Below are 18,142 nucleotides of genomic sequence, written 5' to 3'. Positions count from 1 at the left end.
AAAATAGGAGGGATATCTTTGTATTACTGGATGAAAATCCATTTCACATTCATGAAGAGCTTGTAGAATAGTTAGGATTTACTCACCAAGCAATATCACTTCGATTGCTTGCAATGGGAAAAACACAAAAGAAAGAAAAGGGGGTTCTTCATAAACTGACAGAAGAAAACAAGAAGACCGAAGAGTTGACATCTGCATGAAATTACTCTCTTGGGACAAAAGAATTTTTTTTCATAAAATCTTTACGGGTGAAGAATAGTGGATTTTTCACTGCAATCCTAAACGCAGAAAAGCATTGGTTGATTCAGGCCAGCAATCAACATCAGTTGCAGAAACGAATATTCATGTAAAGAAAGAGTTCTGTGTATCTAGCGGGATTGGAGCGATGTCATTTACTTCAAGCTACTGTAACCTGGTCAAATTGTTACAGCTGAACATTACTAGTCCTAACTGGTCAACTTAATTAATATTCTGGAGAAAAAAAACGACCATTTGCAGCCCAAGGAAGGCAGAAAGTGACATTCTTACATGACAACATTCGTCCATATACAGCAAAACGAATACAGGAACTCATCTTCTCCTAAGTTGTCTTGCATGTGATGTATTCTGCAGACTTGATTCCTTCTGATTATTGCTTATTTGGACCTTCGTCGTAATATTTGAAAGACCAACAGTTCACAAAATTTGAAGATGTGCGAAAAGGGCTCGATAACTATTTTGTTTCAAAACCACCAAGTTTCTATCGCGGAAGCATTCATCATACATCAAATAAACGACAAAGAAACATAGATAATAATGGCGAATATTTCGATTATTAATATTCATAAAAAAAGCCTTTTCAATAAAGTTGAATTTTATAAAAGAAAAGACGAATTTTTCCTTACGCATCTAAAACTAAGCTTGCTTTAGAAAATTTGAAGGATGCTATTGCATCATTCCATAGGTTCTTTGAAATCACATGATTTATATTGTTGCATTTAATAAAGGAAGTTTGAATGTTAAAGAATGTGGCAACAGTAATTTAAAGTAAAACATGCATGTTAATATAATGAAAATTTTCATTTGATGTTCAAATGTTTTATGTGATTAAGAAATGGATTGTATCTTTCTTAATATATTTGTTCTAACTGAAAAGCAAAATTCTTAAAAAAATGAATTTTATCCAGTATTTTATCCCTTTCATTTCCCTTATTTCATCCAGTTGTCGTAACACAATTCCTTCTTTGCAATAAAACACAACTGATTTCAAAAAAAAAAAAAAAAAAAAAAAAATTGGTGCATTTGACATGAACTAACTACATGAGCTTGATTTGACTTTGTAACAAATTTTTCATAAATCTCGTGAAATAAATCCTTATATCTTTGACTAATCTGTAAAATCATGTGGATGATTTTATTAAATTTTAAGGTTTTTTGTAGACTGCTTATATATGTTAATTTTATCAAACTAAATATATCTTCATTTAGTAGTTTTTGGTAATATACAACAAAATATTTAATTTATAATTCCTGAATTTTTTTAAATGTAAATCTGAATAGAAATAATTAATTTCATACGAACAATATTATTAAAGTGATTCAACTCTGGTAGAAGCACGCGTGAAATTGCAGTAGAAATTATCATCAAATCGTCTGTAGAAAATTACAGTCCAATTTCTTAACTATAGACAGCTTCAGATTTCATTCATCATCATTTCAAACAGTTTAAAGTTTTGTCGTTTGTCGCGTTTTTACTCCAGTTGACATTATTTCACATCATGTTGTTCAGTATATAAAGGGAGTAATTCTTATCCCTATCTATACGTTAAATCTAGTTTCAGCAGTTTAAAACCCCAGCAGTAAAGCATGGATCTTCCCATCAGCTTACCAGATGTCAGCAAAGCATTTTCCGGCGTTTCCATTTCTCTTTCAACTCTACAGTTACCGTTCGTGCTCCTGGCTGCCGTTTTCCGTCGAGTCTTGCTGGAAATCGTGAATTTCGTGAGCGCCATTGCGAACAGCATAGCCATTCTGATCTGTTACATCTACCTTAAAAATTTTAGGCGACATTCGATCATCATCGTAGATGGATACATCACCATCTTCAAGACTTTCGCCGAATTCATCAGTGCCATCGTATGCCTGTGCTTCGGCCTCATGGAAGTAGACTTCTTCTACACAGTCCTCGGTGTTCTCGGCATAGCTATGGGTCTGTTCTTGAAAACTCTCTTACTATACAGTGAGCATCATGAACCAAGCCAAGCTCTGAAAGCCCTCACTTACTGTTTCTCTGGACTGTACATCATGTGTGTTCTCACCTGCAGCTTTGCCTTCCATGCTGTTGCCATGACGATTGGTGTCTTACCGTGTGCCTCTAGAATCATGACCTGTATCGTGCCATTGGTGGCCCTTTCTGAATTCTTCCGTGTAAGCGGACCTCTTGGAAGATACTTCGCTTATCTGGCAGACTTAGTTGCTATCTCAGTGTTGTGGTGGTACTGTGCCCATTTGTCCCTCAAGTACTTTGTTTTGGTGCCGAGTGTTATAGGACTTGTATTTTCATTCATACAATATGTTCTGGTGGAGATTCAGAAAGTTACCTCCAAGGAAATTGAATCGGACATCTACCAGAGGGAGTGATTTTTATCTTACTGGATATTAGTGAATCATTAAATATATTCATTAAATGGTTAAGCTCGTGTCATGATTATTCCTGAATTTATGTTATGCTGTAAGTTAAAGTAGCATCACAGCTACTGCTCCACTAGATGGACCCAAACTACCATTAGCCTTATTTTCGAGCAATGAAATTTTCTGATGAATTATTGCTAAGTTTTAACGGGCCATTTTCTTCAGTTACTCTAGCGGAGATGTATATTCCACTGAAGAAGTATTGGCAGTTTTGTCATCACTGAGAGTTTTATAATACTTCATTTTAACAAAATCGTCAAAATGCTTTTTATATTATTTTGTATAGTGCAAAATTTTAGATATACCTGTTCAACATGAAATTCCAGCGGAAGTAGTCTCACCAAACATGTCTCGCATATTCTTAGGTGCGTTAATAAACGCGTTATCCTAGAGAACGCCTTGCATTGTATAGTTAAGAGATATTAACCTTTGACATTCATTCAGAGTTATTAATGAATCGATCGTGTGATTCTTGGCGAGTTTTTTTGGCAATTAATCCTTGGTATGCGGTTAACGGTATCCGAGAATAAAATTTTTGTTTTAGACTTGTTTATCTCAACAGATTGAAACGCAATTTGACGCAAAACTACACATGCACTCCCAAGATCCCAAAACATTTTTGGATACATCCAGGTAACAGCACTTTTTAAGTTTAGACATTTACATGTTCTTGAAAATATAGATCGACAAACGGTCAACCCCTTGTTGTATTTGCCATAAAATTTGATGTGTGTCTACATTATGGACGTTAAATCTGTGCACTGAATTTTATTTATCTAGTTCTCTTCATTTTATAATTATAGGGTAACCTAAATTCGAAGAGTCGGACAGACTTCTGCTGAACGGATTTTACACAAAATTTGATAGATATCTGCAACTTCAGTGCATAACCATATACCAAATTTCATTCTTCTAGCTCAGAGTTTTTTTTTTTTTTTTTTTTTTTAGTTATCTTTCTCATTGACAGGCAGATATTCTCCATGAATGTGTTTTTCGAAATCAAGCATGTCTGAAATGCGAGATGCGTCAAAATCTAGCGGTCGAATTTTTTAATGATTACAATACTGTCTCTTTACTTTGTATAAGGGAGAGTAATCATAGGAATTTTAATATATATGAAATAATAACTCTTGTCTTGAAGGAATAAGCATTTGATTCTGAAGTTATTTTAAATTGTCTTGCCTAAATATCTTTAATACGATGCGAAAAAAATTGAATTCGCCTTAGGAGTTTTTTTTTTTTTTTTTGTAAAAAGAGAAAAATAAATGAATTAGATTTTAAAAAAATCAATATCGTCCATTATTATTTCGTAAATTATTGGTTAAGTGATAAAACTTCACAATACTTATTACCTTCCTGCTATCAATCCATTAGATGTACAGACGATGAAAATCAATTGTCGCCAAATAGAGGAACCGGCAACAAAATCAATCTTATCTATTCTTTTAAATTGTGTTTCAACTTTAGTGTAGTTTTGTTACTTCACTTTTTAAATAATTTATACATCAAATTTGTAAATTTCTGTCGAATTTTGAACGAAATCCATTCAAAGGAAGTCTATAATTCTCTCCAAGCTGTCCGAGTACAAATGAGCGCGATAACTGCAAAAAGTGGGTAAAATTTGGTACAAAGATGCAGATTCCAAAATTTTGAACCAAATTCATCGAAAGGTTGACTGTCTGTCAGTCTGTCTCATACAAGTGAACGGGCTGACTTAAATGAAAGTTGGTATGTGATCTTATTATTACAGTCGTAATTCTATGTTTAATTTTTATTTGAATCAGTGGGGACGAAAGATTTTGAAAATAATGTTCGATTTTCAGGTACATTTGGGATTACTCACCTAAGATTTTACATTATGTCCAGTAAAAATGTTGTAATCATGCCAAAGATCGATTTTTGTCATTATTGTTCACCGGTGACATGGAGTTAATATATAAATAGGGAATTTCTTTACTGTATCTCGAAGCACTCCACTCTCGTATGCGAATAAAAATCTGGACATTCGTGGTTTTGCGGTCTTGCACAATGCTCACAGTTTTATGCGCGGAGAGGGAGAGGTAATATCTTTATAAAAGAATATGCTAATTATTTTCGTGGCGGCCACTCTCTCTGGTTTTACATTATTGTGATTTTCCTTTGGCGCAACATAGCCAGCTTCACCATAAAATAACACCAAAGCAATTTATGCATTGAAGCTCTAGAAAAGATAATGAAGTCGCTTGGAGTCAAGTTTGTCTGTATGTTATATTTATGAAAGTGTGGTGTCTTGGTGTCTTTATTCTTATTTTCATTCTGAATATATTTATGAACAATATGAATTCTTTCACCATTGTTTCGTTAAGTTTATTCAGCAGGTTTCACCGCTATTTTTACTACTGCTACAATGTGAAATCAGAAATTGTACACGATTTCATTATTTTCAATTGATTGAAAAGTTTCATTTAGTTCCTTCTTTCAGACTCTAACTATTGCATTGTTTGTTGACGTATACATATTTGCCTAGTCTTCCTAAATGATTCATTAGATTTTCTAGAATAAGGCCCTTTTTTAAAAAAATAAAGCGGTGGCTATTGTAGGCAGACGTTTAGTGTCGAAAACAATGCCTCGTCCGACAACTTCCTTGGCTGACTTCCAACACCCTTTTATGACCAGGCTAGAAGTACAAGGTGAGATTCAACATGCACGAGAGTAATAAAAAGGGCAGATTTTTAACGAAATCTGTCGAATTATTAATCATCTCATTTCAAAACGACATTATGTTTATTCTTTTGTAAACTTTCATTTAAATCCGTGAAAGTAAAGAACCCTCGTTCATGGTTGATTAATTAATGTGAACAAATATTTTTGGACTCTATCAAAGTACTATACAGCAATACATTTCTTAAGCTTTGAAACTAGATTAGATTAAATTTTAATGATGTAACGTAAAAGTAGGCTTAATTACTTGGTACACTTGATGCAGACGAGCTTAAATCAAGAAGCCAAATATTCTTTACTGAATAACTCGGACTCTCATCAATACTCTAAGAAAAGTACATAACTTTTTTTTATTATTATTGTTACTGGTGAAACTAATAATATTGATTATTGCATTGAAACCAATAAAAATATTTAGGATTAAGCTTTAAATACTTGAATAAAGGATTAGCGTTTCAATCTTTGTTTTCGCTGAAACGAATGGAATGCTCAGCTTATTTATTGTTTGCAGATTTTAGCGGCTGTTCACTTTGGAATAAAATCTACATGTGATTACAACCTACATGATTCGTAATGCATCATTACCTGTTTCTATCGTAGTGTGTGTGTGTGTGTGTGTGTGTGTGTGCGTGTGCGTGTGTGCGTGCGTGTAAAAGTATTTATGAAAACGAAGGATGCATATATATTTTTCAATAAAATTATAAAAAATATCTTGTCATTACAAAAATTAATGCTTTCGGTACCTACCTCTGAGTCTCCAGGTGAAGTATTCTATATTAAGAACACCAATACGATAAAAAAAAAACATTTGATGAAGAAAAGCGTAATTTTTTTCTTAAAGTAACAGAATATATAAATGGATATATAAACAATATAAAATATGAAATGCAAGAGTATGAATAATTCTGTGGAGTAAGTGAAAAACTATTTGTCAAAGTCACAATGAAAATGAAATTGTGGAATGTGAGATCAAACATAGTGATAGCCAACAACCGTTTTTATTAAAGGTGTAGTCGATATAGCCACCGTTTTTCAAAATTAAATTCCTTTCACGTACGACTTATTAAGTGGCAAATAATACCGACAAAAATATTTCGTTTGTTTGAAGGAATTTTTTATTGAATGTGGGTGATGAACTTATGTTCTCTTCTAGCCATCGTAAAATAGCTATTCCAAATTTCTCACTACTCGAAGTTCTATACTTATATCTTTCTTTTCTAATATTGATTATATCGTAAAAGATGAAAGTAAACTTGACAGGGAATTTTAGCATCAGAAATTCTTTGACTAATTAAACCTTTAGAATTCTTTTGAAGCTAAAAAAAACTTCTAAATTTATTTATTGATATAAAAAAAAAACCTAAAAATATTTTTAAAATAAAATGAATATCAAAATTTTAAGATAAAGTAGTTCAAAATCACGCCGTTGCCTAACAACAATATATCTTAAATTTCCTTACTTCAGAATCTATTTGCTACTATTCAATTATTCATTAAAGTTTGAAAAAATAAAAAATAAAGAGAAAAAGGAAATAAATATCACTGGAAAGGATCCCACATTTGTTGAAGTCAACGTTCTAATCTGTCTTTCAATTTTTTTTTCCCAGTCGTGATTCTTTGGCAATATCCCTCATAGCTTGAAGGCCTGCTGTCATCGAACACCTGTTTCGCCTGCTCACAAAAGCTTTGCTCTTTTTGCCTTCATTTGAACGATTAACTTAAACTTTCTGTTAAACATTGGCAAATCGTTACTTTTAAGCAAATAAAAGTAAACAAGTAAAAAACATGTATTTAAAGACATTTTAAAAAATGGTGGTTAATTTAAGATGAGAATATAAGGTAAAATTTTGGTTTATTTCTAGTTAAATGAACATTTAATTTTTTTTTTATTTTGAAAATTTGATATTTTAAGTAGGTGCGGAAAATTTGACGGAATTCGGCCTATTTGTTTAAAAGGAAATGTAGAAGAATATACAAATATTGCCGCAATCATTTTTATTTTAAGATAAAAGTTTGATTTATAAAAATGTAAGAATTACGTTTAACATTAAGAAAATTGAGTTTATGAAGGAATAAAAAGATGTTTTTTTTTAAATCATATTTTCTTTTTATTAAAAGGCAGGGGATTTCGTTTCTTTCTTAATAGTGCAAGAGATACACAGAAAGCAGATGCTTCTTTGTTATTGACATATTATGAAGAACGAATGATGTAATTACAAGCATCCGATTTCAAAGAAAAAAAGAGCATAAAAGCAGATTCAAGATAGTGACGCGATGACTGTCAATATCTCAATTAGTCAAAGTCAATAATCACAGTTTTGCTTTGACAAGCGAGAATGGGCTAATAATTTGTTTGATTATCGACCTATTAAAGAGCTGTACTAGGCTGTTGCAAACAAGGCACGTATTGTGTGAAAAATATGTGCAATTGACAAAACTGACACTCGAATCAAATTTCCATTGTTTCGAAGGGCAAAGAGTGCAAGTATTAAAATTAGTATTACAACTAACGACGATTAGGCTTATTAAAAAAAAAAACTAATCTTTTAATTGGATTTCTTTTGTAAAAGAATGTCTTCTAATATATCATCTATGATCCGAAAACAGATTTTCCTTTAAAACTACTCCACATTAGGCCAGTTCTAAATATATAAAACTTTTATTGATAATTAGGTATTTCGAAAAAAATTATAGAAATAATACAGCCTTTTATAATCGCAGACTGTTATGGTTTTAGTTTCACATTATTAAAATGAAAAATAAAAGTTACATGAAGTCCAATATCTAATATAGATATATATTCTGGACTAACACATTTTTAACCATTCATTAAAAAACTGGGTTTTTTCGGGAGGGGGGGGATCTCTAGCTCCCAAGGACTGCTATTGTAATGTGATCATCTCTCGTATTCAAGAAGAGGTTGCTCAGGTCATGTTTTTTGCCAAAAAATTTCCACTATCAATATGGCTTACCCTTGTTTAAATTTTGTTTTGAATAAACATTAGCGCATTTTCTGACGAAAATACGTACTGGGTCGACGGCTTCGTCATCATTCAGCGTTCTTAATCTTGTAACTATCGTCTAACCACAAAGTAGGAATGTTAACAAAGTAAATGAAAATTTCCTTTAAGGCCGTTTACATTGGAATAGCAATAATGGCATTTTGAAGACCATGCGATCTTCTAACAACCTGTGTCAAATCGTTACACCGCTAGGAAGCAGTTTGAAATAATTTTCGTCTGGGTTTTTATTTTGTATCTGTAAATGGAAAAAAAAATCAAATTTAAAGAAGTTCCCTGACTTTTTACCTGTTTCTAAAGTTTTCCGTTCTATTTTTAATTGAAATATTATAATAATTCTCGTAAGCTAAACTATTTTTTTTTACTGAAAGAAAAGAATTATAAATTACACTAATTTTCAATTCGTAGTCTGTAAGTCAAATGATTAGTTACAGAGTAACATCGATATAGGTGTAATTATCTAGGGTTAAAATAAATTTATATTGTAACTGGATTAAATAAATATTATATAACTGAAAATTTTTAACTCCAGAAAATCGAATATTTGGCATTAAGAATTTAGAATGGATAAAATGTAATTTTGTGAAGGTATAAGTTCCAACTATTGAAAGAACAAGAAAGATTTTGTTTTTGTAAATTTTGTTTTTGATCTTAAAACCATGAACGGTTGAAAAATTAATACATTGAATTTGTACTTTTACAATGCCTGAACTCCTCTTAACGTAAGCTTTGTTTGATTTTTTTCTAAAAATCTGTTCCTTATATTATCTGAATCTCGAAATTAATATGTAATGAGAATGTTGATATTCGCGTTTGCAATTTATTTCAGTAATTCTTACAAAGTGTTTCCAACGAACCTGTACGAATGCGAAGACTTGTGATGATAAAAGTATCGATTTTTAATGAAGGCGCAGCATAGACAAAAATGACTCTTATGCCATAAAACAGTATAAAAGCATGATTTGCAATGTGTGCGCTCACCATAACATTCCTGCAAAGAGCAATTAAAAATGCATCTGAATACAGCGGATTTATATTCGGAAAACGAATCGATTCTTTTGTGAGTCGAGAGTATTTATGCACATGAATGTACTTATATTAGTAAAATTTTGAATTCTTATAAATGTGGATATTCTCTTACCATGAAAAAGTTCGTTTGAATAGTTACAATTTGAAATAAATTTAATACAAAGAGGCAGGAATGAAATTAAAACTGAAAATAACTCTTCTAGACAAATATAATTTATTGCATGTATGTTCAACTTATTAAACAAAGGTATCAAAACTCATCTTTTCTGCCTTGTATGTAATTTTATACTTTTAAAGCAATTTATATACTTTACAAAATTAATAATAACAAGGAAAGAAGAAAAAAAACCCTTTAAATCTTGATCCTACGATATCGTATTGACTTTATTTGTGTGTTCAGAAAAAAAAAAAAAAACTGTATGCTTTATTAATAAATAAAAATTTTCGAAACACATAACTTCATTTTGCATATAAATTAAATATATTGGTTTCTTTCCATTTATTTCCTTTCAAATCTCTTGTATTCTTGTATTTCAATCTGAAAAAAATCAAAATTTTGAAATATAGGAATAAATATATCATCTAAAATGTGTAATTTCATCGCTAGATGGCAGCACGAATACTCAAGAATGGAAAGAGTTTTTTTTGTCATAGTATATTATGAATACGTTTATATTTCTGATTTTTAGGCTATGAAAAAAAATCCATTGGGAAAAGCTTATCGGTGTCATATTTCACTCCAATTCGTTTTAAGATAATTTTTATTCCAATCATTTCATTTGACTTGGGCTTTTTTTAAACCTTAAATGGTATATTTTATATAATATGACAAACGAGAATTTATTTATTTGTAACTATTAGACTATACACATTTAAAGCATTGTCTTTCACTTTTTTAAATATTAATTTAGTATTAATAAGTCTAGTCATTAAAAATATTCATAATATGTAAAATTTTGTATGTATCATGCTAATTTTATATCCATGTTTTTTTAAGTCTAAAGATTTTACTTTGTATTTAGAATTTTCAAAATTTTATTAATTTTTTAAAATTATTCTAATAAATAAAACTGATGAAGGTTTTAAAATTATTTTCAGATGACAGTTCATCTCTAAAATCTGATTTATCATTTGATGAAGGAATCATTTTAAAGAAAGTAGGAGCACTAGATGGCAGTACTGTTCTACATGGTTAGTATAAATTCTTTTATGGTTCAATTTTATTTAAAACTCGAATATTTTTATTTTAAAATAAGCACTAGAAGTACTTCTGCTTCTTCATTAATTCTTTTTTATAAAATTATCGTATCGAATTTAAGTATATACTTCTTAAATACTTTATGGATTATTTTCTTGAAGCGGAATGATACAAATGTAAAACGAGATTATTCGTTGTATCTCCTGCCATCTGCTGACAAAGGAATGAACTACCAATGAAAATTATACAAATTTTCATTTTGTTGTTGAATGTGAAAATTATAATATTTTGATCTTATTAAGTACTTTAATGTAAATTTTCTAATATTTTATTAATATTTAAAGTTATTTCTTTATATTTAAAAACTATTTTGAATGGTATGAACTATTAACAAGGATTCAAATTCCGTTAAGTTGATCGAAGAATGAGTCATGCGTTCCTGCTTCGGAATAGCGGTGAAATTGAATGACCATAATATCTTTTAAAAAATAGAATTATATTTAATTTAAATAAAGCGTATAGCCAAAATTAATCTTTAAATTCATCTTGACGTCCTAAAGTCTGCTTTTTTTACTATAAAGAAAGCCAAAGGAGACAGTATAAAGATGGATTATACCGTGACTCAGAAGAATCATCACATCTGTACACTGAGAAATTTATGCTATAAAGTGTAATCATTAATCATAGGTTTTCATTTTCGTATCCACGCTTTAAATATTTTTTAACAAAACATTTATGTTATACATAACTGAAAAATCTAAACGCGTTCTATTATTTTGAGTTTCCTCCTTCGACTGCGTTTTAGAACTATATATATATATAATAATGGTATTTTCATTATAAATTGTGACAAAAGTTTTTTGCGAAATAAAATATACGAATTAACATATTTCCTGTGTAAAGATAAATGGTGAAGAAGCTATACAAAATAAAAGAAGCATTAAAAGTATAGTAAATTTTAAATTGAGAAAAATTACCCAATTATAAAATTTTCAAAATCCAATTATAAAAACTGCCTAAATAACGTGTAGAAAATTTTAAAAATTTTCGAAGAATTATAGCATTTGTATGATCTTGTAAGAATGTTTAACACATTCTTTTAGAATTATGTATAATATTTTACCAGTTTAAATTTTCTACAGTATATCCACTAAAAGACTGAATGATATAAAAATAAAAACTTTTGTGAGCACGTTTTTTAATTATTATTATATTGAAAACATTATTAATGGATTTTTCAGATTATGCCTGGAAAACAACGGTAGGGAATACTCTTGCAGTAAAATAATGTCGATATTTTACGGAATTTGAATAACTGATCTTTCATTAGAATAGAAAACTTCAATGAGTTTTATTCATTGTTGGACTGCATTCATAGACTTGTGTATCTATAATATAAAATTCTAAAACATAGGAAAAATAAAATGAAAATGATCAAGTTATGATTTTTTTCAGTTCGATCTTTCTTAACTCCCCTGTGTATAGTTAGCAATACCAAGTTCTTTTTGTGCCAGTCTAAGAAAATCTTGTGATGTGAACTGCACAGAACTGGAATGCATGTGTAGTTTCATTAGTTATCCATCTTTATTTGATTAAGTTTGGAAAACCAAATACATCTTGATATCTTCAGATACCGGGTGATGTTTACTATTGTCAATAAATTTTACCCGATTACTAATTATATGAACGACCAATCATCGAGGAAAGATCTGAAATGTTGAAAGAGAATTCAAATTTTTATAGAAATCGTTAAATGCTTTGAATAGAGAGAAATTAATTTTAAAATAATGTTAAGTTTATTTCTAACGTACTGTCGTTATTCTTTCTGGGTCCGTATGATTCTGCATAATTTCCTCTTATGATTTAAATGTCAATCCTAATTCCTCGGTTGTTTTTTTTTTTTTTTTTTTGTTGTTGTTGTCAGGAGTTAAACGGGAAAATATGTTAGTTTTGATATACGATTTTTGTTGACTTTTTCAATATAGTCTCTTTCAAAAAATATATGAAATATATAATTATGTTTCATATATATATAATATGTATAAGAATGTATACGAAATATTTGAAATAGTGAATTGTTTAGTTAAAATATGTTCTCATGTTTCCAAAAAAATTTATTGGAAATGGCGGCAAATGTGCAATTCTCCGAAAATGACTGTATACCAATTACTTGCACTTGATTGCTCTTTTGCTTAAGTCAGTCATTCATACCTTTGCCGATACTACCACAAGACTCGCGAGATTTCTTGCGTTGGAATTGAATCATTAAAATTTTCTTTCTCACTCTTCCGCTTTGTGGTAGCTTCATTAGTTTTGGGTACTGTGCCAATAAATCGTATTCGTCATCGCCAACACAACTAAAAGACCGCCAAGAATTGAAATTTGCTTATCTCTTTTATGAGTCACCTTCTGTCAGATTATTCTGTGATATTTCAGTTTTCCTTTTTTTGTGGGGTCTTGAGTAGTGACTTGGGAACGAGGGGTGGGTGGACGAAACAGAATCCAGCTAAGCGATGTGTAGCGAGATGTGGATCCGCGATATGATCATCCGGGGCGCACAGGATGCTCGAGATCCGCGCCATTTCGCTTCCCCTCCAGGGCCACTGAACCTCTGCTCTCCGGCGGATCAGCAGGAAAAGTGGCTTTACGCTGACCACGCATGCAATCAGACGAAAATAATTTATCTTTTTGTCTCTCGGCAAAAATGACTTTAGAAGACAAAAGTGGGGATCTTTAAATTTCGTGACTTGTAGCCAATTATATAAACACTAAATAAGTAATAAAAAAAATATTTTGAGCAGAAAATTGTTTTTAAAAATTTTGCTCTAAAAGATTTTATTCAGTGTTAAACAATTATTTTGATTCGAAATTTTTAAAGTTCATTAACGAACATTCCATGGTCTTATTTAATTTTCACCTGTAATGATAAAATAAAACGTTTTTGAAAAAAAAAATGGTACCTATAGAGTTTCCCCATTCAAAAAAGGATCGCGAATGAAAGACTTTAAATTTAATGTATTCTGAATGTAATTGTATTTAAGTGGTGAAAAATCTATTTGCATTTTCTTCATCGAAATATATTAAAATTGACTTAGTAGATAAATAGGTATTGCGTAGTTGTGATTCTGGACTTATAATTTTTCAAATAATGATGTTATTTTTAACATAAATGATCAAACAGCCGCTTTAGCTTTAGCAAAAAAAAGTCTTTAGTCTTTTTAGCAAAAAAAAAGAGGTTAATTTAAATAAATTCAACGGTTATCTAGTTGCGAAATGTTGACCATTCTTGCAAGTGAACGTCCGAGCAGGGAACAAAGAGTTTTTTTTTTTTTTTGCTTTTGTTAAGATCTTCTCATAGCTCGCAAATGAAACTGCAAATTATCAGTGGCATGTGTACCTGTTATTATTTTTACTAACTTCGTAATGTGAAACTGCATTTTTGCGATAGCATAGCGATTTTGCATAGCGATTTTTTTGAAATGTTAAGTAGAATTTTCATTAGTTAAAAATTAAGTTGAATCTTGTTTTCCCGTGATAACATGCAAAAATATCATTGCACAAACTTGAATTTTGCATCGAATTAAAATATTAAAAATTGTTTTTTAATGTCAATTTAATAATCGTTGCGGCAATTTTTTAATCGTTATTGACAATTTTTTAATTTTTTGCTTAATTACTAACAATATATTGTATTGTTGCTTTGAAATTCAAGCCATTTTCATTATTTTATCAAATATTCAATTTCGTGATTTCCTTCCGTTGTTAAAACTCCGGAAGAATGATTCTATTTAATAATCTGTGTAGTTTACAAGACAAATAAAAAAGTGAAGTTACAATATTTCGAAATTTAGAAGATAAATTAATATAATAGGTCTTTTAAATATTGAATTTTTAATAAGTCTATAATATGAAGGAAATGGTCTTCATTAGAAAGGTTCATTCACACAATAAATAAAACTACAGTAATATAATTTAAAAATCACGACTTTAACGTCAAACAGTTTGGAGAAATCATGCAAATACAATTATATCTAAACGATTCATCTAAAAAACAGATCTAACCAATACTTTTGTCGAACCAGCTGGTCTGTGGCAACGAGTCAAGAACATAATTAGCTTTCTCGAGAATGATCATATTTCGTTTAAAATTGTATACCCTTTTATACAGATTCTGTTGGTATTATAATAAAAATGCTTAATAATACAAATATTTCATTAAATTTTTATCTATCAAAAGGCGCATTATCATATGTAGTTCGGATTGCTGTTTGAACGCTTGGATTGATTTTCGATAACTTTTAAACCACCAGCTTTTGATTTCCTCCCTGGACCAATATCTCAGCTTCCCATCTATCTTGTGCAACTGAATGTGCAATCACTCTTGCCCTTAATTTGTGCCTCTGTTGAATCTCTAATGACGGTGCTAAAGAGGCCGCATTTCCCGCCCTGGTCTACATTCACGGTCTGAGCAGCAGAACCGCGTAAAGTGACACTAATATGCAGGCTGCACTCTTCTATTTTGGGACATTCGCCCCCTCCCTGGCTTTTTCTGGAGCAGATACTCGAGGAAGCTCCTGCCTCCTCTGGAGCGAAACGGGACATTTTTATGAATGTCTACCCGAATTTATCTTGGGGCATATCGTGAATCATATCACTTCCTGAAGTCCCTTCTATTAACAGCACGACCCTCTACTGCAACTGATGGCATTCATAGACTGATCTATTTGGTGGCACACATAATCGTGGTTATCATTTTCAATATACACTCATTCATCATGTTTATCATTGTATGCCCAAAATAATTTTTTTCATTTTTTTGTGGGCAATTGAGTTGTTTATTTCAATCATTACTCGGATGTTAGTAAAAAAACATTTCTAGTCGTTTTAGGTGTTATACACGTTATAGGTACATATACTAGTTGATTTTGGTGACTAGCTTGTTTGCCTAGATTGTCTTTTTGAAGCTGTTAAATATTAATGTGGAATGCATTTTTTAAAAAAAATTAATCTTGTTATTAGACAGATAAAAAAAAACACGAATTTAATGTGTAACAAATTATAACGCGTGCAAATTAACAAATATAATGCGAAGTAAAAGCGGAATTTAGGATCATACTTCGAAGTGAATGACCAAAGATAGAGTTAATTTTAATCTTAACTTTAATGTTGGCAAAAGCATGCGATTGTATGTTATGATGGATGAGTTTGAATTTCATAACAATAAAAGTTATTACAAATTGTACATCACATTTAACAAAATTATTAAAAATGAAGGAAATAAAATTGATATCATTAAAAAGATTATTATTATTTAAAAAAAAAGGTTATTATTATGCTAAAACGATTTTTTGTGATAAAAGTTTTGAGAAATGTGGTTATCAACTTCCATAGGTTCATACATGCATATACTCTGGGAAAAAATAACTTTGTGTAAAGGAATTACGGAATAATGTTACAGGAGACATATTATTCCAAAAAAAGACAAAATTAAAGATACAAAAAATTTGTGAAATATTAGATATTATATTTAATAATAGAACATGTAGTTTATTTTAAATGAACTCGATTTTACTATTTTTCCTGTATATCTTATTTTTGGCTGAAATTCTTTTGGTACTAGGTTTCGCATTTAAATCACCATTAAAATATTGCGCAAATATTTATATTTATTGAGAAAAAACTTTTAATCTCGGTCATCAGATTTTCAAAATGATGCAATTCCAAAGAGTTCGATCATGCTTGTCATTTCCACTTAAGTAAAATGTTTTATGAGATATTTGAATAAAGTTTAAAATATGTGACTCAAAAATTGTTTCAAAATCGATGGTGAACAAATTCTTCTTTTCCTTTTCAGTTTAATTGAATTGCGTCTTTTTAAATCATAAAATCTGGTAGTGACCACATGGAATGGCTGCAAACTTTATTTATGATGTTTGCGAAATTCTTAACGATGATTAATTCGGTGACAAATGATTTGGTCCAGTCGCAGTGCCTCACTGATTGTCGAAATCGTTGCCAATTGTTGGAAGAAGAGATAAAAAAATAAAGATGCACTCGCTTTAAAGTCCATCATTTAGTGTGTTTGGGTCTTTTGCGAAACTCGATTACGACTTCCATCTGACACGGTTTCTGATCTCGGGTCTGCAACAGGTCGTAAAGCATTTTCAGTTTTTTTTAAATGCTAATTGAATTGCTTCGCCACATGCACTCAGCGAGATTGATTCCCAACGTCCCACAATCAGCGCGCCTTGTTTTTGGGGGTAATCGCTGTTTTTTCAAGTAATTTGCAGGCGTGTGTTTTTCCCCGTGCCGATTTTTTTTATATCTATTCCTTCACTTTTATTCTCACAAAACACGCAAACTATAAAAAAGTCGTTGTACTTCCTGGTTACTTTACATGCGGTTGTTGCAATAAAAGAGGAATGGCCGTTTCGCAGTTCTGCTACAAGATATATTTACAAAACTTTTTTATTATAATATTTTTTTATTTCACTTTAAGGATTTTCTTTTACCCCAAATTTTTTATCTGAACCGTTTTTAAGTCCATATCCGAGGTGCTATGGTGAAAATCTGTTCTTGGTATTGGATGTTCTACGAGTGGGCAATTCCTGGAACCAATTCGGCAAGGTGTTCTTCTTCAGAGGACAGATAATAAGCCTCTTTCCGGTTATCGTCATAAGTAAAGGATTTTTGTACGTGTGAAATAAAGGATTTTTTTGTAACATGTATTTCTAGGTTTCAGTCTGTCTTGGAACTTTTTTAGGATGTTAGGTAAATGGACGGAAAATAGACTCCATTTTGCCATTTATCATATACAGATAAAATAGCACAGCACGCTTTAAAAGATTTAACACCATCTCTTGTAAAAATGGATTGCATAGCATCCAGCTGCCTTTCTCATTATGAATGTCTCGTTATTGGGACTGCTCAATTTACCCTGCTTGTAATTATTCTAAAGTTTTAATAATTAACATCTTGACTTCTTATCCATACTATTACAAAAGTTTGAGATTAGAAATATTTACCATCTATTTAGACCTATCTGTAATTGAATTCGTCAGAACTTTGGAGTACAAAAGCCATTTTTCGAATCAGAATATGACTTTTATTTTAAGGAAAGCACTGGTTCTTGTAATATCTAATACTTTTCTGTATAAAATAAAAATACTTCTCGTCTCATACAACCTGTAGCCTCCACCCATCCCTTTCTTTCTCCTTTCTGTCTTTTTCACTTATTGAAATATAATTACTTAGCTTTTAGCTACAGTTGATCATTTTATTGTTGCCTTTCTATTACTAAAACAGTTTGAACGAAAAAAAACATTTCTTGTATTTCCAAAATTATATTATGACGAGCAAAAAAAAAAAGTTTTAAAATTAGTAATTTACAAACTTTAATTAATAACTATGAACTGTTCCTATGAAACATTCTCATGATTATTTTTACCAAGCATTGAGGATTTATTTAAGCATTGGAGATGACTTTGCTTTGTCTATCAGTAAGTATTTTGCGAGTCAAATACAA

At 30.6% G+C, this 18,142-nt stretch overlaps 1 protein-coding gene across 4 annotated transcripts in view; it reads left to right on the top strand.

Moving 5' to 3' along the window:
• Window positions 1–18,142, top strand: part of LOC129971855 (uncharacterized) — a 219,883-nt gene that overhangs the window by 137,523 nt on the left and 64,218 nt on the right. For all 4 annotated transcript variants that reach the window (XM_056085833.1, XM_056085848.1, XM_056085855.1 and 1 more), the window contains one exon: window positions 10,518–10,610. In XM_056085833.1, the coding sequence (XP_055941808.1) occupies window positions 10,518–10,610 (93 nt within the window). The remainder of the gene's footprint in view (window positions 1–10,517; window positions 10,611–18,142) is intronic.

Source organism: Argiope bruennichi, chromosome 1, assembly GCF_947563725.1.
Source record: "Argiope bruennichi chromosome 1, qqArgBrue1.1, whole genome shotgun sequence".
In the NCBI taxonomy this organism is placed as follows: Eukaryota; Metazoa; Arthropoda; class Arachnida; order Araneae; family Araneidae; genus Argiope; species Argiope bruennichi.
The sequence above is the reverse complement of the archived record's forward strand: the minus strand, read 5'-3'. Positions and strand labels throughout refer to the sequence as shown.